The sequence below is a fragment of the Cicer arietinum genome, chromosome 6 (genome assembly GCF_000331145.2).
Source record: "Cicer arietinum cultivar CDC Frontier isolate Library 1 chromosome 6, Cicar.CDCFrontier_v2.0, whole genome shotgun sequence".
NCBI lineage: Eukaryota > Viridiplantae > Streptophyta > Magnoliopsida > Fabales > Fabaceae > Cicer > Cicer arietinum.
Genome location: NC_021165.2, coordinates 45,203,466 through 45,226,412, shown reverse-complemented (window position 1 = coordinate 45,226,412; position 22,947 = coordinate 45,203,466). Strand labels below are relative to the sequence as shown.

The following is a 22,947-nucleotide window of genomic DNA, read 5'->3' as shown; positions in this document are numbered from 1 at the left end:
GAATAAAGATTAATAACAGATGCATAAAAAAAATGAAACTAATATTTGTCTATGACAAATATTAAAAAAAAAATATAACAAATATTTGATAGTAATATATAAAAAAAACAAACAAGAAACAAATATTTGTAATTAATAAATATTAAAAAACATTAAATTAATCTATGTTATTAATAAATATTAAAAAAATATATAAAATAAATATTTGATAATAGTAAAATATAAAAAATTGCAAAAAAAATATTTATTATTTATACATAAAAAACAAATATTCATTATTGATTAATATTAAATAAAATATAAAATTTAATCATCTATAAATATAATAAATATAAAATAAATATTTATCGCGCTAAACAAAGATATATTTTTGTATTGATGTCAAAATGATGCACCAAGCACCGTGAGTTTGCATATGGTTTGTGATAGTTAAAATATAAAAATGTATTTATTGCATTGAAAATTGATTTAGTCCTGGTTAATTTGGACAAACTCCGTTTTAGGACAAAACCAGTTTCTGGTAGTTTAGTTTGCAGTAACAACACAAGCACCCACCCACCCACCCTCTCGATTCTTTCATTCCGTCTCTGCAGCCACATTCAGCCGTTGAGTTTCACAGTCTTCATAGTTGACCTAAACCTGTAAACCAAATAAAAAATAAATCACATCACAAAATTATCAGAAACACAACACTCACGTTCACAATTACAACACTCACGTTCACAATTACAACACTCATGTTCATTTATTGAGTTGTTGTAATTGTCATTCATAATAACTAATAATGACGACGACGACGATGATGAAACTCCCAACTCGTTACCTAATTGTAATCCTAACCTTCATCTGCACATCAGTCTGCTACATAGAACGCGTTGGTTTCTCAATCGCATACACCGTCGCCGCCGACGCCGCCGGGGTCAACCAATCAACAAAAGGAACAATCCTCTCCACCTTCTATTACGGTTACGCTTGTTCCCAAGTTCCCGGCGGTTACTTTGCTCAAAAAATTGGCGGTAGAAAAATCCTCCTCCTCTCATTCCTCTTATGGTCCTTAACTTGCGCACTCCTTCCATTAGATCCAAACAGAACCTTAATCCTTGTAACCGCTCGCTTACTAGTTGGTGTAGCGCAAGGTTTTATTTTCCCTTCTATTCACACTGTTCTCGCTCAGTGGGTCCCACCTCACGAAAGATCTAGATCCGTTTCGTTAACTACTTCTGGTATGTATCTTGGTGCTGCTCTTGGAATGTTGTTTCTTCCTAGTTTGGTTAAGTTGAAAGGTCCTCAATCTGTTTTTTTAGCTGAAGCTTTTTTAGGGTTTCTTTGGTCTTTGCTTTGGTTTAAATTTGCTTCTGATCCTAAAGCTTCTGCTTCTGGTGCTGGCGAATCCATTTTGCCTGTTAATAAGAAAATTGATACAAGAGTTGAGAAAAATACTAGAATTGGTGGAATTGAGAAAAGTGGAATTGGAATTCCTTGGGTTAAGATTATGACCAGTTTACCTGTTTGGGCTATTGTGGTTAATAATTTTACTTTTCATTATGCATTGTATGTGTTAATGAATTGGTTGCCAACTTATTTTGAATTAGGGCTTAAGCTTAGTTTACACGAAATGGGTTCGTCGAAAATGTTGCCTTATCTTAATATGTTTGTTTTTTCAAACATTGGTGGTGTTGTTGCTGATTATTTGATTACGAGGAGGGTGATGTCTGTGACTATGACGAGGAAGTTTTTGAACACGATTGGATTTTTAGTTGCTTCGTTTGCCCTGATTGTGATACCGAATTTTAGAACTTCTGGTGGTGCTGTGTTTTGTTCTTCTGTGGCGCTTGGTTTTTTGGCGCTTGGTAGAGCTGGGTTTGCGGTGAATCATATGGATGTTGCTCCGAGGTATGCTGGGATTGTGATGGGTGTTTCGAATACGGCTGGTACTTTGGCTGGTATTGTTGGTGTTGATCTTACTGGGAAACTACTTGAAGCTGCTAAGGCTTCTGATTTGAATCTATCCAGTCCCGAAAGTTGGAGGGCGGTGTTTGTCATTCCGGGATTTTTGTGCGTTTTTAGTTCTGTGATATTCTTGCTGTTTTCTACTGGGGAGAGGATTTTTGATTGAGGTAGCATTGTAACCTTCTTTGATTGTTGAATCATTGATTCGATCATGTGCTCTTATTATATGATGGAGATTTTAATTTTTATTATATCTCCATGTCATGTCATTCATTCTTGGATAGGAGAGGTGATGTACAAAGCTCCACAGCCGGATTGTATTATCAAGGATATGAATTTGTTATAATCACTATTATGATTTTTTTCAACTTGTACTATTTCTAGTTAGTAAAAGTTACAGTTCAGTTGTATCACCAATGATTCTTGGGTGTTTCTTTATGCCTTGGATGAAACTCATTTTATCATTATTATGATTAAAACATTGTGCATTTCACATTTTGACATATGTACTTTGTTATTGGTGGATTAAATTGGAAAGGCGATGTTGCAAGCATTTTCCTCCCCTCTTTCCTTTCCTTTCCTTGCCTTCTTTTTCTTTTTTTTTTTGTTGTCATTTATTAGAAGGCTTTTTTAACCCCTAATTTTGTTGGATTGCGTTGCCTCCCTTCACCTTGCTGGATTTTATTTATCATTTATCAGATTAAGATTGTTGGCAGTTATTATTATTATAATATGCAATTGACCTACAATTGAGGCTTTGTCTCTTCAAAAAAGTTGTCTGTGCAATAATGAAGCTTGGCTTTATAGAGAGAGATGAGCTATTGGCGATGTTGGATACATATGTTCAAGAATAGGAAACAACTAATGGAAAGTTCAAGAGGTTTCAATCAAGGCAAAGAAGAGAAAGTAATTGGTGAATGTGATTGTAAACATTGCAGGGAGGGTAAGGAACGGCCTGGGATGTGTAAGCACAGTGTACAAGGATGCTTGCTAAGTGTGTGAAACATGAATGATTCTGCAAATGCTGGTGATGATCTGAGCTATTTACTATAGACTACGTTTATGCATAGAATAATAATGATATTCCTTCGACACAAAGGAGGCCTGTAGCTTTGATGGTCCTCCAAATGAGGTATGAGTATGACTTCTAGTTGTATGCTTATGTTGCTTCATGAGTTGTTTAGCAAATGTACAAATTTTCTGGGCAAGTTAGCCGAGTTTCTTCTCCTATTGAGTTATTTTGTGGAACACATTGAACTGCATAAAATGATAACCAAGAAAGCAACATTATAGTTAAAGTTCTAATGCAACCCAGAATGAGAAATCATCGGGTTTCCATATTTCACCGCGGTTTCTTCTGTTGAGTCATTTGACTGATTTACATTGTGGTTTCTGTTCTTAAATTCCAACTGTATGTAGAAATGGCACTGTTTGTATCTTCCCCAGCCCATTGTCTTAACTCTTCATTTGTTGTTGCAGAAGAATAAGATATGGACACTTAGAATAATGGGTATTTCTCTTATCCTTGAAATAAGATGAATTGATGATTCATGATGACAACTTCAATGCATTGGTCTTCCTTTTACTTCTGCTATGTTTTATTCTTCTGACTTTGACCATTGCTTTATAAATTAAATGTTTATATTTATTGTCATGCTCTTGCTGAAAAGTATTATTAAGCTTTCTTTATCATTTTTAATATTTTGGAATTTTCATAATATATTCCTGGTGCTGTGTATCACATTTGTTTACATTCAAAATTTCAAACCTTTGGAATTTGGAAGATTTTCATTTTTATGAATCCTATACAAAATTTATAATCACGAGCAACCAGGTGAATCTTAATAGTAATTCTAACATATAGGGATTCTGAGAGCAATTAGTGCAAGCAATTCAGCAATAAGTGTAAGTGATGTGAATCCGGATTACTTAAATAGTAAAATTGAAGAAAAACAGATCAATAATGAAAATAAAGGAATGTATTGTTTATAGAAGTGAAAGATAACTGCAAAAGGATCAATATTCCAATGCCCACAGAACTAGGCTCTTACAGAGAACAAATGACTTTTCCAAAAGATATACCATTTCTCTCTTCCCTCAGTTCATATATAAGTGACTGGGTAACTACTCTCCTCACCTTTCCACATCAGGAACTGTGTTACCTTACATGAAGCTGGAGTGGCCGATTATTTTGTCATTCTCAAAATAGATATTGGTTTCATCAATTGCTAACTATTAGAAAAATATTACGTAATCTCATTAAGAGAAAATAAGAGGAGGGAAGTTGGGGGGAGAATAAAAATAAAGCTAATACATCATTTTTAGTTTTTGATTGTAGAGAGGAAGTACATCTTTTGAGATACAATTTTACTCTTTTCAATTTTACCAATCCATTTATCTCTATTATCTAGTGATGGAATTCAATTTAATCTTATTTAACCAAGGGTGCAAGCAACATTACATAAATCATTAATTTGCTTTTTTCCTACTCTTTACTTCAACCAAACAAGTATTCTTTCTTTCTTTTCATTTTCTCGCAATCCAAATAATATACAAAATTCTCCCTTTTCTCAGATTATTACTATTCATTTTTCATTCTCTCATTATTTTGTCACATTTTGAAACATGATACATTCCTCTGTAAGAAGAGTTCGTTAAATTGAGAATAACTTGATTAACAAAGATAAAAGGTACATCAATGAAAACTATTAACGGAAACTTGGTTTCAACTTAAGGTTAATACAATAACCCTACTTGATCGTCTATGTAACTGTGTAGCATAAAAACGTGTCGTTTATGATTAGTTGGTTTGACATTTTGTCATTGATTGTTAGAAGTTTAAGTTTGTTTGACTAAATATTAACATAACCTTCTATGAGTTTGCATTTTGCTTCATTCAGTCTTTTTCATTAGAGTGAAGTTTTGACACAACATTTGAAATTACTATTATGTGAATATGAGATATTATGCAATTAACGGTTAGTCGTGAGATTGTTTTTTTTGTGTGTGTGTAATGTTAGGTTAGTAGGAGATTATGCAATTAACTTATAGTCATGAAATAGTAGTCAAGATTTCAATCTTGAATATCCTTCTCAAATTCCTGCTCAACCACTTGGTTGCACCTTGCGTACATAGGTTTTTTGGTTTTTATTTCAATAAAAGCATATGTCAAACAAGCATCCCAATGCACTTTTTGCTGTAACAACAATATTAGTTTTGATCAAAAGGTAGATCAATGAAAACTTAAAGCAAAACAATCGATGAAAATAACCACATTTTCGAAACTTTTAGTTTTCCCATAATCTTTTCACCCACTCAATTATTTTCCCATGTAAATTAGCTACTATTATCTATTTATTTATTTTTTCAATAAAAAGACAAATGAATAATGAAACAGCAAAGAAGTTTGACATCATTAATAGCCTACCCTATGTAGAGAACATTCAAACACAAGATTATTGCTTAGCTTATGAGTTGGGATGATGAGATGCTTCACATACTAAATAGAGTTAGCCTTACAGTTTATTGTGTAAATTTGTTGTTTCATAAATTCGAAGTTCGAATATTGTCTGAATATTGTCTTATTAATTGACAGCTCTTGGGTTACAACCATGTAATTTACATTGATTTATCATTATTCTGCATCTTGTGTTCAGAAAGGAAATGAGCGGGACGAGGATTGACGACTCTGCAATTCCTCCTAACCTCGCCAGGGCGATCGGACTGCAAGTCACCCATTTTCAACATCCCTTCTACAAATGCTTTGAAAAACTCAGTTTGATCTCTACTATAGAAACTCACAAACTCTCTTGTTTGAGGGAAAGTGAAAAGTGTTTGATCAGAGTTGAGAAATCCTCTCCCAGCAACCAAGTCCTTGAAATATTGGTTATCAAAAATCACAGGAGTTGAATCAAGGTTCCCTGTCACATTTTGATCAACATCTAGTGGACATAGTTTGTTAAGCTCATTTCTAAAGCCAGGATCAATGGCAGGATCAGGCTTTCCACTACCGGATTGATTGTATAGTCTGAACATGATTGAAAAACAACGACCTTTGCCGATCGAGTGAGATCCTGAGAGTGCTACAAGGTCTTTGACAGATAGGTTGTATTTCTGGAAGAGATTGATGAGAGTGGTTGCATTGGATCTCGGACTTGGCATGATATTGCTTGAGTTATCTTGACTAGCTGTCAAGCTATCCAATCTTCCTAGTCTCACCTCCCAGTTAGGTCCTCCTGTCTACAATACAAGTTAATTAGTATGTTTGCATTGCATTTGCAGTGTCAATATTGTATCTACATTGCATCTGTTCTAAAACTATGCCGGACTGACGAGACCTAAGGGTCATGGTTCAACTTCTTTAAACGGGTAGAATCGGTACAAAACTGCGACTGAGCCGTTCAAATAAATGAACGATAGACAGTTCCGATTCACTGTCGATTCTATTGATTCAATTTTAAAACCCTGGTTTAGAACGACATTTTATTTATTCATTTATTTACAAGGGTAAAGTTACATGATATAGACTTTCTTCCTTAAAAATTAGTATCTCAAAGTGACAATCCAGTGAAGTATCACTCTAAAAGAGTCATATTGATAAGTCAGAAGAAAAAAAAGAAGAATTGAAAGATACAAACCAGTGCTACAGCATCTCTAGAAGCCATGATTATGATATCAGCACAAGAAACAACTCCTGGACAAGCCTTCTCTAAAGCCTCCTTAACCTCATCAATAACTTCAAATGATCTAAGCGAATTTATATTCGAAAGAGCCAATTTCTCTCCAAGCATACTTGGTGTGTCATCAAGCAACATAGAAGCATCACACCCCTTCACAAATTCAACAAACCTTTTTTTTTTTCTTTAATAATAATAATAATAATAAAAGGTAGTAAGTGGAAAGATTGAATTTTGGTGGTAAGAGTAGAGAGATATACATACATTAACAAAGCAATCATGAAATTGAAAGCGCATAATAGAGGCAACACTTCTAGGTTCTCTTATAAGGGCTCTTTTCATGACATCTCTGACAATGATTTCAGCATTCGGACATGTATTTGAGTAAAACCCAGGTCGAAGATCTGATGATGATGATGTTAGTAAGAGTATGTTTATGATGAAGATGAGAAAGAGAAACATGATGATGGGTCAGTTGGTTGGATGGTCTCTTTGCTCTGAAGTGTGTGTGGGGGAAAGAGGAGACAGTAGAAGAAGTAAACAAGATGGATATTTAAAGGGAGAAGAAGTTGCAGAGACTAGGGCCTATTTGATTTGGTTCTGCTTTTTAATTTTTATATACTCTTTTGAAAATCAATTTTCGAAAACTCTTTTTAAGATAAGATAAAAAAGATATGTTTGGCAATCCTAGTATTACAAATTGTTCTAAAGATGGGAAACCAAAAAACTTATTTGGTAAATTTATTTTTTGAATAGGTTTTTTTTAGGAAACTAAAAATATGTTTTGAATAGTAAACTGCATAACTTTTTTTTTTTTATACATCATATTTGTTTTTTAATTATTTATTCTCTTTTAACACTGTCTTTCAATTTGAATATATATAAAATAAAATAAAATCATATTTTCGTAATAGTATCATTTTTTATCTCTCATCAAAATCAATTAAATTGTGATGTGAGTATTAGAGCAATGTTTTTTTAAATTCAAACCATTGATAGATTCCATTAAGATAATTAATTATTGATCAAAGTGATATATCATTAGTTGAATCAATAGATTATTTTAAAGTGCACTTATCATGCACCTTCCTCTTGCCATTCATCTTTATTTAATAACCAGTTATTAAAAGTAACTATCTAATACTTGTTTTATTTATTGAACATCAATATAAAATTAAAATTAATTTACTCTAACGGTGCATAACTTTCTCTCTCTTTATTTTATAATATTGAAAATCTTTAGTGTTTGAATTTATTTTCATGTGGTTTCTCAACTATTTTACATCGTTTGGATTGAATTTTGTGAATAAATATTGTAAAATTTCTAAGATTTTTATATTAACTCAAACTCGCCACATTCACATATTATCTCTTCTTAAATTTTTATTATAAAAAAATGTGTTACTAAACTAACTATATATTATAATATTTTATTAAATATATTATTTAATTATTATATTTTCATATTATTATGTGGACATATATCTTTATTTAATTATATTAGCTATTTATTAATTAGAAGTTTTAATTGATTAGTGATTAAATCAAGTAATAAAACTAATTAGATTTTCAATTTGATAATTAATTAAATATTTAATTAATTGATATGCAGCTCGAGTAAATGTCATCGATGATCCATTAGAAAATAATAAGAACCCTAATTGGCCATCAACCTAAATATATAGGCTATGGTTCCAATGTACTAGACACACTGTATATTGCCTTTTTCTTCTCTAAAGAGTGCTTAGGACATATGAAATCTAGGTTGATGAAGAACTACAAGCCAACAAGGGATCGCCGTCTGTTTCTTTTTTCAGGTTCGATAGTTTAGGATTACCACAAAAAGATGATTAATTATGAATCCATATATTCCTAAAATCTAATATCTTTGATAAATCAACACGTGTCACAAATCCTAAATTACTCAAGATTTTATTTGTTCTAGATATTTATATCATACTTCTTTAACTATTAAGATTCTGCAATATTGTATACATAAAAACATGTTTCGATGAATTAATGGATTAATTCCAACATGTATTAATTCTTCAAGACATGTTTTTATATATACTATATTGCATAATCTTTATAGTGAAAGAAACATGTTATAAACATAAAATTTTCATTATTTTAATATCTACGACATAAAAGAAGAAATACTCTTATTAATTTAAGACATCTTTAATCACAACAACTATATGGAAGATATTGATTTATCAATATATTAATAACCGTAATAATTGTGTTATTGGAATATATTTAGCCAAAATAACATTCTTTATCTTCAAACTGAATTTTCAAAATTCAAATCAAAATCCTTGCAAATTGAATATTATAAAAATAACAACTTAAATGACTATGCTGTCTGCTTGACCAAAGGATAAGATAGAAAAGGAACTTGAAAAAGCATAACCGAAAACATATATTATTACTGTAACAAAATATACATGAAAATGATTGACAACAAAAATTTGGGGTTTGTTTGATTCACATTCCATAAACTCTATTTTAGTATTTTAAAATTTAAAAACTAAAAAACTTGTTTTGATTACAAATAAATATTTATTTGTTTACAAATAAATATTTATTTGTTTACAAATAAATATTGATATTTGTTTTGTAAACAAATAAATATTTACTTGTTTTGTTTCAAAACCAAATATTTATTTGTTTACAAATAAATATTGATATTCAATTAGCTAGTTTACAAATAACATATTATGAGTATAAACCATTCAATCAAGATTGATAAATATGATACTTAGGGTCTGGTTGAAATATTTTTATATTTTAGTTTTTAAAAATTATTTTACAAATTTGATTTAGAAAACTGTTTTAAAGAATAGAATTAAGGAAAAAAAACTTGTTTGAAAGACTTGTTTTCTAAAATAGATTTAGAGATGAGAAAAATATTTAGAGAGTTAAAAAAACTAAAAATAAAAAGTAAAATACTATTTATCTGTTTTGCTTTTTTAGTTTTAAAATGTATAATATTAAAAATAGTTTTACAAAATAATTTTTAAGAACAAGTAATTCAAACAAATTTTTTAATTTTAAAATTTTAAAATACTAAAATAGAGTTTTTGAAATGTAAATCAAACAAACTCTTAATGTCATAACTCTATTTCCCTTTAATTCCTAATTCTCAAAATTAAAATCATTAAATAGAAGAAATAAAGAAAGAACGTAAGCAATAACTTAGTAGGTATAAATCACAATCTCAATAAACCAAACAAGAAAACACGAAGACCGACTATGATACTAATTTGTCTATTAATTCATCAAGACATGCTTTTACATCTATTATATTGTGGAAACTTAATAGTCAAAGAAACATGCTATAAACATAACAAACATAAAATCTTGATTACTTTAGGATCTACAAAAGATATTATGTTTTAAAAATACCTGAATTCATAACTAATAATCTCTTTGTGATAATCCTAAACAAACTCTGAGTATTCATCATGAAAAGAGAGACGAATGATGAGCACGCGTTGGTTCATTGACTTAGACTCATGTCATCAACCTAGACCCTAATGTTCTAACTACTCTGGCTTCGTATAGAGAGAAGAGCGGGCATTGTGTCTAATATATTGGAGACCTTAGCCTTGTTGGGTATTTTCCCTTCCTATTTGGAGAAAGACCTAAATATTGTAGCCCATGTGTCTCACTTATTTAAGTGAAAAGAGGTTTGATTAGGGTTGTAAGAGAGAGACTATTTTGAAAGAAAGACAACCACCAAATGAGAAAAGAGAAGAGTAAACCATATTCTCGATTTTGTCAAATCAGTCTTAGAAAAACATCGACTACGCATTCGTTAACCGTTGATTGAGCTGATTTTTGGACAACAGGTTCGCAACATTCAGTCCTCATTTTCAACGGCCGGATCGGCGAAAATACGTATGCAGAGGGAGGAATAGTGCTCGCACAACAACAAGTTTTTTTAGTGCTTTTCTTCTTCTTGCTTTTTATTTGTAAGTTTTAGTGCTTTCTTATTTTTGCTGGGTGAGCATAATTTGTGCATAATTTTGAGACTCTCAAGTACCTTTATTTGATTATAGTAGAACTATTTCTTTGGTCTGGACGATCAGTGGTTTTTTACCCTTGTATTGAAGGGTTTTCCACGTTAAAATATAAGTGTTTTTTACACTCTTTTATTTGGTCAACTTGTTGCCATATATATTTGTTGTTGCTCTTCACGGGTTCTTTCAAGTTGGGAGAATATTATATCCATTGCGTATTATTTGTTATTATGTTTCTGTGTTTATTCCCATTAGACTGGTATCAAAACTCTTGGTTAAAGGACTATTTGACTTGCTTGAAGGATGAAGTCAAATATGACTTTTAAAGATGGTATGTCTGAATGGTACTAATTACTATTTGTGGAAGGGCAAAATGAAAGATTTGTTATTTGTGAAAAAAGGCCGGATGATAAATATACAGAAGAATGAGATTTTGAACATCAATAGGTATGTAGTTTTGTGAGACAATATGTAGAAGATAATGTTTTTAATCATATTGCTAATGAGACAAATGCAAAAACTTTGTGGGATAAAATAAAAATTTTGTTTGCCTCTAAATCAGGGAATAGTAAATTGTTCTTGTTGAATAGTTTCATAAGTTTGAAGTATAAGGAGGGGAATTCCATTTCGGACCACTAGAATGAATTTCAGAGGCTTCTTGATTATATGTTAGGAATTGGTATCAATTTTGGTGATGAGCTCTTGAGATCTTTGCTAGAGTCTTTGGAGACATTTTGGATTTCTATAACGAGTTCAGCTCCTAAAGGTATTTTTTCTTTGGAAACAACTAAGGGCGGTTTTTTGAATGAGGAGACGAGAAGGAAAACATATGGTTCTTCATCTCAATTTGAAGTTCTTGTCACTAAAAATAGGGGGATAATTCATAAAAAAGAGCCGAATGGTGGCAGAGAAAATAAAAAAAGTAAGTCCAAGTCTAGATACAAAAATATGGAGTGTCATTATTGTCATAGAACAAGGCACATACAGAATAATTGTTTTATGTGGAAAAAGGAGAATAAAGGCAAGAAGGGTAAACAAAAATTAAGGGGTCGTCATAATGATAGTGATGATGACCGTGTTACTACTGCTACTTGCGATGATCTTGTTATTCTCTGTGACTACGAGTCAATTAATCTTATATCTGATGAGAGCATGTGTATAATTGATAGTGGTGCTACACTACATGTTACACCGAAGAAAGAGTTATTCACATTTTATACTTCAAGTGACTTTGGAGTTTTGGAGATGGGTAATGATTGTTTATCTAAGGTAATTGGTGTTGGTGATATATGTTTGTAAACCAACATGAGAATGTAATTATTGCTTAAAGGAGTCAAACATGCTCTAGATGTTCGCTTTAATTTGATTTATGTGCATATGCTTGACGATAGTGGTTTTGATAATCATTTTGCTTTCGAAAAATGGAAACTCAACAAAGGTAACTTGGTTGTGGCTAGAGGGAGAAAATTAGTAAACTGTATTGGACAAAAGGTTTGGTTGCTAAAGACAGTGTGAATGTTGTGGATATGGAAGCATCTTTGTGGCACTGAAGGCTTAGTCATATCAGTGAAAAATGGTTAAATTGTTTAGCTAGAAAAGATGTACTTCCAGGATTAAAGAAAGTTGGTTTGGAGAAATGTTCTCACTACATGGTTGGTAAACAAACTAGAGTATCCTTCAAAAGGCATTATCCCTCTAGAAAGTCAGAGTTGCTTTAGTTGGTACATTTTGATATTTGTAGCCCTTTAAAGTTAAAATCATTTTAGTGGTGCCCTTTATTTTGTTACTTTTATTTATGATTGTTCCAGGAAACTATGGGTTTATGCTTTGAAGACAAAAGACCAAGTGTTGGAGAACTTCAAACAATTCCATGCTTTGGTTGAGAGGCAGACAAACAAAATGCTAAAATATGTTCGTATTGACAATGATGGTGTGTATTGTAGACCCTTTGATGTCTATTGCAATCAGTAAGGTATAACACATGAAAAGACTCCTTCTAAAACTCCTCACTTGAATGGTTTAGCAAAGAGGATGAATTGAACACTTATTGAGAGAGTGAGGTGTATGCTCTTTGAAGCTAAATTACCTAAACATTAATTGGGTGAGACATTGTACACGATGGTGCATTTTATTAATCTGACTCCTATTGTTACTTTGAACAATGAGGTACCAGACAAGGTATGGTTTGACAAGAATGCCAAGTATGATTATTTGAGAGTCTTTGGTTGCAAGGCTTTTGTGCATGTTCCAATGGATGAAAGATCCAAGTTGGATGCAAAGTCAAAACAATGTATCTTCATTTGTTATGGTGAGGATGAATTTGGCTACAAGTTGTACGATCCTGTAGAGAAAAAGGTTATCAGAAGTCGGGATGTAGTGTTCATAGAAGACCAAACTATTGAAGACATTGATAAGGTGGAAAAAACTACACCTGAGAGAGATAACATTTTGGTTGATGGTGATCCAGTTCAGTCACATATTCCTGATTTGGATACTATTGATGGTAATGTTCATAATGATAAGCCATATGATTGTGTTGATGATTATCAAAACAATGTATCTTCATTTGTTATGGCGAGGATGGATTTGGCTACAAGTTGTATGATCCTATAAAGAAAAAGGTTATCAGAAGTCGGGATGTAGTGTTCATAGAAGACCAAACTATTGAAGACATTGATAAGGTGGAAAAGACTACACCTAAGAGAGATAACATTTTGGTTGATGGTGATCCAGTTCAGTCACATATTCCTGATTTGGCTACTATTGATGGTAATGTTCATAATGATAAGCCATATGAATGTGTTGATGATTATCAACTTAGAGATGAGGTAAATATTCCAACAAGTGAAGATCATGAGTTGTCACACGATGAAAATCTTAGTGATGCTTATGAAGCATCTTAAACCCAACTCAGGAGGTCTAAGAGGTAGAGATAACCATCTACAAGGTATGTTTCTGATGAGTATGTGAATTTGACTAATGAAGGAGAACTTGAGAGTTTTCGAGAAGCCATGGAGAGTGAAGAAAGTCAAAAGTCGTTGGATGCAATGCATGATGAGATGAAATCCTTGCATGATAATCACACTAATGATTTGGTGAAGTTACCAAAAGGTAAATAGGGATTTTAAAAATAGGTGGATCAATAGAGTGAAGCTTGAGAGTAACTCAAAATCTCCGAGTTATAAAGCCATATTAGTGGTGAAAAGTTTCCGTCAAAGAAAATGTGTTGATTTTAATGATATTTTCTCACATGTAGTAAAACTGTCATCAATTAGAACTATGTTGAGTTTGGTAGCTATTCTTGACTTAGAGGTAGAGCAAATAGATGTAAAAACGAATTTCCTTCATGGTGATTTGGAGGAAGAGATTTACATGAAGCACCTTGATGGTTTTCTTGTTGAAGGCAAGGAAGACTATGTGTGTAGACTAAGAAAGAGTCTATACGGTTTGAAGCTGTAACGCCTAGTTATGTGGGTATAAAAACTGGGGTAATAATGGAAAAAATTTCAAAGTTATATAAGAGAATAAGGTACTGCAATAAATAATGAATTGTTCGAAAGAAGTAATGTTATGAAATCTCAAAATAAATCCTTACAACAAAAAAATCTTTAATATTTAAAATATCCAAAACTGGGCAAGTAATATCTAATCCCGAAACAAAGTACGATGTAGACACTATGTCTACTTATTTTTGATCTACTAACCTAATTGAAGGAAGTCACTCTTCTCAAGGGAGGTAGGACTTCTCAACTCTCGACATCCCCAACGGTCTCAGTATCTGAAAACAACACTTCAATGAGATACTAAATCTCAGTGAATAATACAAACAATTTTAAAACAAGTATTGTTCTCAGTTGGAGCGGTAACCGGAAAAAAGTCGATCATGGCACCCGCCTTCATCCAAAAATATTCTTTAAAACTATTAATGATATAACTAAGATTTCTCTATAATAACCAACTACTTCCAATAATTAATAAAAAAATCATCAATTAAATTAACGATAATCTACATCTATCATAATCAGATAATTCCAATATACACATTTATTATGAAGAAAATAATCAATCAATTCAATGATGGAGATATACTACTTATGTGAAGTGAGTATTATCTAATCATATGGAGCACCAACTCATCCAGTGTGGGGTACAAGACCCATATGTGTGGAGTTTAAACATCATCTCATTGTAGAGTTTAAAACTCATCTATGTATGGGGTTCAAGACCCATCCGTGTGGAGTTTAAACCTCATCTTTTTGTAAAGTTTAATACTCGTCCATATGTGGGGTACAAGACCCATCCGTGTGTAGTTTAAACCTCATCTCTTTGTGAAGTTTAATACTCATCCATGTGGAGTTTAAACCTCATCTCTTTGTGAAGTTTAATACTATATGTGTGGAGTTTAAACCTCATCTCTTTGTGAAGTTTAATACTCATCCATGTGGAGTTTAAACCTCATCTCTTTGTGAAGTTTAATACTCATCTATATGTGTGGAGTTTAAACCTCATCTCTTTGTGAAGTTTAATACTCATCTATGTGGAGTTTAAACCTCATCTCTTTGTGAAGTTTAATACTCATCTATATGTGGGATACAAGACCCATACATGTGGAGTTTAAACTTCATCTCTTTGTGAAGTTTAAAACTCATCAATATGTGGGGTACAAGACCCATCTCCAACACACACAATCAAAATCATCATATTTTTAACAATCATATTTGTAAAATCATATTTATAATATAATATTTCATTTGAATATATAATAACAACGGTCATTCAAGAAAATAAAATAAAACAATCTTTTAAAGAATATATATGTCTCAAACACATACAATTCAAATAATTCACGTTTTTAACTACCATATTCGTAAAAATCATATTTTAAATATAATATTTCATTTGAATGTATAATAACAACAATCATTCGAGAAAATATAATAAAACAAACTTTTTAAAGAATATATATTCAAACAATCATAAAAACGATATTTCAACAAACAGTAGTATATAACTCAATTCATAATCTGTTATTACAGTTCATAAAATCCCAATTTTAATAGAGTTAGGTTTTCAAAAAAATATATTTTTATAAGCAAATACCATTCATAATATCTAACTCTTTTTCCATCTCAAATTCTCAAAATAAATGTACCATGAAAGTTTAAAGGGTGTGATTACTTACCTATTGAAGTGTTCTTTTATACAAAGTTTCGTATGTGTTAATCGTTACTAACCGATGCTACTGCAAACACAATCATACTTTCGCTCCTCTTTATGGTGGCCTATATAGTTCTCTCTATTGAGTTTTTTATTTTCTTCTTTGTATCTAATTATAATTGAATATTTACAAGATAGTTTGACCAGGTATCCTATATTTGCCCCACTAACTCTTGGTTGTTACAAATAAAACGAATACATCTTGAATTCATATAGGATTGTTTGTTTGATTTTGTTTGACTCCTTAATAATAGATAATTAGGTAGAAAATTTTTGTTATAATAGCTTGTTTGTTATTATCTATTTCACATAAACCGTTAAGAAACAAAACAAACTTCCTATTATTACAGTCTCAAACAAACAACATACTAATGTTACCTTATTTTAAGCAAATTAGTAATATAATCATAATAATCTATAATTTAGAATATTTTAAAATTCTAATTATTTTTAATCCTTTGATTTAGGATGTTACAGAAGCAAACTCCAAGGCAGTGGTTTGAGTCTGTTAGTGTGACCAAGGATACATGAAGACTACTTCTGACCATTGTGTATTTGTTGGAAAAATATTTGGCGATGATTTCATTATCTTTTTATTATATATTGATGACATACTTATTATTCAAAAAAATATTTCCTAGATTGACATGTTATAGAAATAGTTGGGCAAGTCATTTGCCATGAAAGACATGAAAGCAACTAAACAGATTTTTGGCATAAGAGTCATGCATGACAGAAAGGAGAAGAAACATTTGATGTCACAAGAACACTATATTGAGAAAGTGTTGCGAAGGTTTTAGATGAAAAACTCTAAGGCTGTAAGTAGTTATCTCGCTACTCATTTTAAGTTGAGTTCTAAACAAAGTCCTTTCAATGAAGATGAGAAAAGAGACATGGAACGAGTTCCATATACGTTTGTTGTGGGTAGCTTGATTTATGCAATGGTGTGTACAATATCAGATATTGCACATGTTGTTGGTACAATCAGTAGATTTTTGTCAAATTCAGGTAGAGAGCATTAGAATGTTGTAAAATGAATTTTGAGGTATCATCGTGGTACTACATGTATGAGGCTTTGTTTTGGAGGTGATAAACCTATATGATTAAATTTGCAGAGGGAGTTGTGGCTTGAGTTCATTGCCATTACCGAAGCATGCAAAAAGTTGATTTGATTGAAGAGATTCTTGCAGGAGCTTAGGTTTATTCAGGAAAAATATGTATTATTTCATAGTAGGTCCAAACACATTGATGTGAGGTATCATTGGTTACATGATATTTTGGAAGTAAGTTGTTGGAGTTGGCTAAAGTTCATACTGATTATAATGATTCTGATATGATGACTAAAGCATTAGCAAGAGGGAAATATGAAACTTGTTGTCATATCGCCGGTTTGGCGATTATCTCTACATAGTTGTGAGGTAGAAATATGTTGGGTATTGGGCTCCATTCCTATGTGATGAAAGACCCAAATATTGTAGCCCATGTGTCTCATTTATTTAAGTGGAGAGAGGTCTGGTTAGGGTCATAAAAGAGAGACTATTTAAAAAGAAAAACAACCACTAAAAAAGAAAAGAGAAAAGTAAACCCTATTCCCGAATTTGTCAAACCAGTCTCAGAAAAAACAAAGATTGTGCATTCGTTAACCAGTGGATCGGGCTAATGTTTGGACAACAGGTTCACAACATTGAGGTCCTCTTTTTCAACGGCCAGATTGGTGAAACGACGTCTAGAGAGAAAGGAATAGTGCTCGCACAACAACCATTTTTTTGAGTGTTTTTTTCTTCTTCTTGCTTTTCATTTGTAAGCTTTAGTGCTTTCTTATTTTGGCTGGGTATAGGCACAACTTGTGCATGATTTTGAAACTCTCTTGTACCCTTATTTGATTATAGTAAGTTATTTCTTTGGTCTGGACGATCTGTGGTTTTTTTACCCTTGTATTGAGGGGTTTTCCACGTTAAAATATCGATGTTCTTTACGCTCTTTTATTTTGATCAATTTACTACCATATATATATATATATATTGTTGCTCCTCAGGGGTTCTTGCAAGTTGGAAAAATATTATATCCGATGTGTATTACTTGTTACTGAGTTTCTGTGTTTATTCCCATCAAACCTAACTATAAGTTAATGGCCAATTAGGATAATGTGACTTAGTATGATTTTTTTTTATCTGTCATCACCTCAATTAAATTGTGATGTGAATATTTGATTTTTATATTCAAACTGATGATCGAGTCGATTAAGATAATGGATCATTGGTCGAGCCGATAGATCATTACTTAAATTTATTATTTCTTAATATGTGTGTTCAAAGCTAAAAGAATCAAATTTCAACGAATGAGGGAGTATGTGTAAACACGAGAACGAGAGTTGAATTGTGTTTGACTAAGTTGGATTCTTTTTACTAATTTATTTAAAACTAGTAGGAATTTGGTGACTTACTTAGAATAAAAGTTGTGTAATCAGGTTAAGTGATCAAAGGCAGAAGTAAAACAAGAATTGCAGAATTAAAGTGACACAATAATTTATCCTAGTTCACCACCAACTTGGTAGCTACGTCCAATCCCCTCACTTAAAATGATTTAATCCACTAATTCAAAATTTGAATTACACAACACCTAAACCTACAAGCTAAGTCTTCTCCCCACAATCTGAAAACCACAAATTGTTGAAGGCACACAACACCTTGACCCTACAAATCAAGTCTTTGTAACACAATACATATTGCTTAAGGAACACGAAAACCACTATCGGGTTGGATTACAAGAGTTTGGAACAAATTGGCTTGCTTATAACAAGTTGATTGTAACAATGACTCTCAGACTAGAAAACACTTAGAAAATATTTCTTTTGAGCAAGTGTTTCTCTAGACCTTAAACATATGAAATCTAATGACTTAGGAAATTTTGGGCTTGTGAGTTCTGTTTTATTTTCTTCTTCAACCTTGAGTATCTATTTAGGGTTTCTCCTTTGTCCTTGCAAAATCAGAATCATATCTTTGCAAATAATAAATGTATCTTCTTTTGAGTATTTTTTCTTGTAAACAATTCTTAATCATATCTTCTTATAAATAATTAACAAGAAGAATCCAACTTAGTCAAACACAATTCAACCCCCTTCTTGTGTTTGCAACTTCAATTGGTATCAGAGCCCGATTTCAAAAATTAGTACTTTACAGTGTTTGAACAAAGATGCAACCAAGGATTCATTAGTGTTTGGATTTGGTGAAGAAGCTGCTGGAGGTAACATCTATTGGAACTAAGTTGGTTTTATACTTAGAATTTTGATGATAACAAAAGTATTTAATGAGAACAATATATTTGACTTCACAGATTATGAAAGAAGATTCATGTTTTTGAAGAAAATCTAAAATAAGATTTGATTCAGATTTATAATTGAAGAAAATCTAAAATAAGATTTGATTCCGATTTATAATAGAAGAAAATATTTGACAAAGTTGAAAAGAAAATATGGTCAAGATTTATCTACAACAAAAACAATATCATTATGAAGAATTTACAAACTCTATTTGAACAAATACGAACAAAATCAATCTGAAGAATTTACAAACTTAATTTGAACAAAATACGAACCAAATCAATCTAGAAGAACTGCTCAAATTGGACTAAAAAACTTATTATAAAAAAAATATTGTTCATAATTATTTTTGAATAAGATCATTGTTGACAAAGATATGAATGAAAATATAATTCAGAATTGAACAAGGACTAAATTGAATCTATAATTTTATCTATAAATAGATGCTCAAGACTGAAGAAGAAGAGGAAGAAGAAGATCATCAAAAATAAAAAAAAGAGTAGAAGAATTCATCTTAGAGTTCAAAGACAGAAACAACTGTTAAAAATATTTTATAAGTCTTTTTTCTTAGGTTGAGAGTTATTATTATCAGCTTAGATAAAAGCAAACACTTAAAGTTCCAATCTTTTGTATCCAACCCGATAGTGGTTTAGTTCCTTCTTCAATCAAGGATTGTTAAGCTTTTAGTAGAAGACTTGGCTTGTAGGATCAAAGTGGTTAGGTCTTCAAGGTATTTGAATTAGTGGATTAAAGCCTTATGAATGAGGGGATTGAATCTAGCCAAGTTAGTGGTGAACCACGATAAATCTATGTTTCCAATTATTTATGTTTTCATTGTTTGCTGTCATTGTTTGCTGTCTTTGAACTCAATTGCTTCTTATCTAAGTAATTCTTAAAAACCAACAAATCTTTATCAAATTAGCCAAAAGTTTTCAACTTTGTCAAACATAATTCAACCCCCTTCTCATGTTTGCACTTTCAAAATAGAATCTTAATTAAGTTAATATTGAATAAAACACCATATGAACTATTGAAGGGTAAAAAGTCTAACATCTCCTACTTTAAACAATTTGGTTGTACTTGTTATATGTTAAACACTAAAGACAACCTTGACAAGTTTGACTCCATATCTCAAAAGTGCACCATCATTGGATACTTTGAAAGATCTAAATCTTATATAGTGTTTAATAAGGCAACTCAGATTATGGAAGAGTCAATACATGTTAAATTGGATGACAAACACTTTGACCTTAAAAAGTCAAAGCAAATTAATAATAGTGTAGGTTTACTGGAACCAGAAGAAGCAAATGTAGACAAACCAAAAGAACTTGAAAAATCAGAGGATACAAGTAAATCAAAAGAAAATGACAAATCATCAAATGATAAATCTAACCAAGTCAGAAGCAGTGAAGATAAGTCAGAAGGCATATCTATATGGAAGTACAAGTCATTCCATCCTGAAACTCTAGTAATTGGAAATGCAAATGATCCTTTGAAGACCAGATCTATATGGAAGTACTATCATCAATTGAACCTACATATGTTGATGAAGCATTGACAGAAATGGATGGATCCTTGCAATGCAAGAAGAGTTAAATGAATTTAAAAGGAATGGTGTTTGAGATCTAGTACATAGACCAAAGAAAAACATTATTAGAACCAAACGAGTTTTCAGAAAAAGACAAATGAAAAAGGAGAAATGGTTAGAAACAAGACAAGACTTATTGCACATGGCTATAGTTAGCAAGAAGACATTGATTACACTAAGACATTTGCTCTAATGGTCAGGTTCGAAGCTATTCATGTCCTACTTTCTTTTGACGTAAATAATTAGATTACATTATTTCAAGTGGATGTTAAAAGTGCTTTTCTAAATGGTTATATAAGTGAAGAAGTATATGTCAAACAACCCCAAGGTTTTGAAAATTCTGAATTTCCAAATCATGTTTTTAAACTTAAGAAATCTGTTTATGGTCTAAAACAAGAACCTATGGCATGGTATGATAGACTTAGTAACTTCTTGCTTAAAAACAGTTCTAAAAGAGAACAAGTAGACAACACCCTATTTAGAAAATCAATAGGAGATGACATTCTTATCATTCATATTTATGTTGATGACATTGTTTTTGGATCTACTAATGACACTCTTTGTCAAGAATTATCTAAGTTAATGCAACTTGAATTGCAAATAAGTATGATGAGAAAACTTAAGTTCTTCATAGGGATACAATTTCAGCAAAGTAAAAAATGCATATACATTCATCAAACAGAAAATAGCTTCTCAAGAAGTTTAAAATAAATAATTGTAAACCTATGGTTACACCAATGCACCTTACTTCATCGATGAATGTTGACCAAAAGACATATAGAGGAATGACTGGATCACTGCTAAACCTTACTGCCTCAAGACCTGATATTATGTTTAATGTGTGTGTGCACAAGATTTCAAGTTGATCCTAGACAATCTCATTTAAGTGTTGTTAAGAGGATCGTTAGATACTTAAAAGGTACTAACAACGTTAGCTTGTTCTACCAAAAATATACTAAGTACAAATTAAGTGGCTATTTTGATGTTGATTATACTAGAGACAAACTTGAGAGAAAAAGTACAAGTGGAAACTGCACATTTGTTGGTGAAAAATTAACCTCATGATCAAGTAAGAGACAAAACACAATTGTAATGTTAAAAACAAAGGTTGAGTCCATTTCAGTAGCTAGTTGCAATTCTCAATTGCTATGGATGAAACATCAACTAGAAGATTACAAGATTCTTGAGAGTAACATTCCCATATTCTATGACAACACTTATGCCATTTGTCTAACCAAGAACCCAATCCTACATTCTAGGGCCAAACACATAGAAACCAAACACCACTTCATTAGGGACGTTGGGAAAAAAGGTGTACTGTAACACCCCGATTTACAAAGCGAGGGTGTATTTTTTTTTCAAAAGAAATTAAAGTAAATCAAAGAATTAAATAAGGTAATACCTTTGGATAAATAATTGAGTCATTATAATTTACAAGCAGCAGAAAAGTTTCTCAAAATATATGAATCCAAAGTATTTACACAACGACAGATGATACATGGAAAACATTCAACTAAGATGTCATACTGACAATATTAGTAAAGGTACAGTTTTCAAGTTCAAAATAACGTAATCCAAAAAAACATATGTTCCCTCTATGTCATCTTAATCTGATCATTCTTCAAAAAAACTATAGCTATACACCCTGAGGGATCTCCACGCGTCCCGTGAGATCCTCCTAACATAGCTCCAGTCAAGCAATCTCATCTACATTCCCATCCGTAGGGTACGAATCGGTAGGATCGTTCTGGCTCTCATCTGAGGGCAAAGCCCAGATTTCCACAATAGTTGTAAAGGGTCACCAACCGAAATTAACAATTAACACATAACATTTAAGTTTTTAAATGCACAAAATAACCTTTCAACTTAGCATGCACCTTAAAAGGGTTTTCCATATGCTAAAAGTTCATATAACACTTGCCAAATAAAAATGAAGTCAAAATAAAGTTCTCAATCCAACAAGTAATACATAACTAACCAAGACATTGATAAATCAATTGAGCAATCTGTTATCTAACTCAAAATAAGAATTTCTACTAAGCCAATCGATTTCCAAATCGATTTCCTGAAGGTTTTTAGTGAAATTTGAATTATGGGCTTAATTCAATCGATTGGGCAATCAATTGACAGCATAGCTCAGCCCCTGACTTAATGCCAATCGATTTCCAAATC

At 31.6% G+C, this 22,947-nt stretch overlaps 2 protein-coding genes across 3 annotated transcripts; one reads left to right on the top strand and one right to left on the bottom strand.

Annotated features, from left to right (window-relative positions):
- Positions 1 to 536: 536 nt before the first annotated feature.
- Positions 537 to 2,512, top strand: LOC101511323 (probable anion transporter 5). The gene has a single exon (XM_004516501.4). It carries the CDS (start codon positions 785 to 787, stop codon positions 2,114 to 2,116), a length of 1,332 nt encoding a protein of 443 aa, XP_004516558.1. The 5' UTR covers positions 537 to 784; the 3' UTR covers positions 2,117 to 2,512.
- Positions 2,513 to 5,447: 2,935 nt separating this feature from the next.
- On the bottom strand, positions 5,448 to 7,234 carry LOC101511017 (peroxidase 17-like). Of its 2 annotated transcripts, none has more exons than XM_004516500.4 (3): positions 6,891 to 7,234; positions 6,588 to 6,779; positions 5,448 to 6,189 (listed from the first exon to the last, which is right to left on the bottom strand). In XM_004516500.4, the coding sequence occupies exons 1-3, from the start codon at positions 7,086 to 7,088 to the stop codon at positions 5,569 to 5,571; spliced, it is 1,011 nt and encodes a 336-aa protein (XP_004516557.1). In that variant the 5' UTR covers positions 7,089 to 7,234; the 3' UTR covers positions 5,448 to 5,568. The 2 variants fall into 2 exon arrangements, with proteins under 2 accessions (XP_004516557.1, XP_027187011.1); XM_027331210.2 differs by having other exon boundaries at positions 6,588 to 6,798; positions 6,891 to 7,043.
- Positions 7,235 to 22,947: the final 15,713 nt, after the last annotated feature.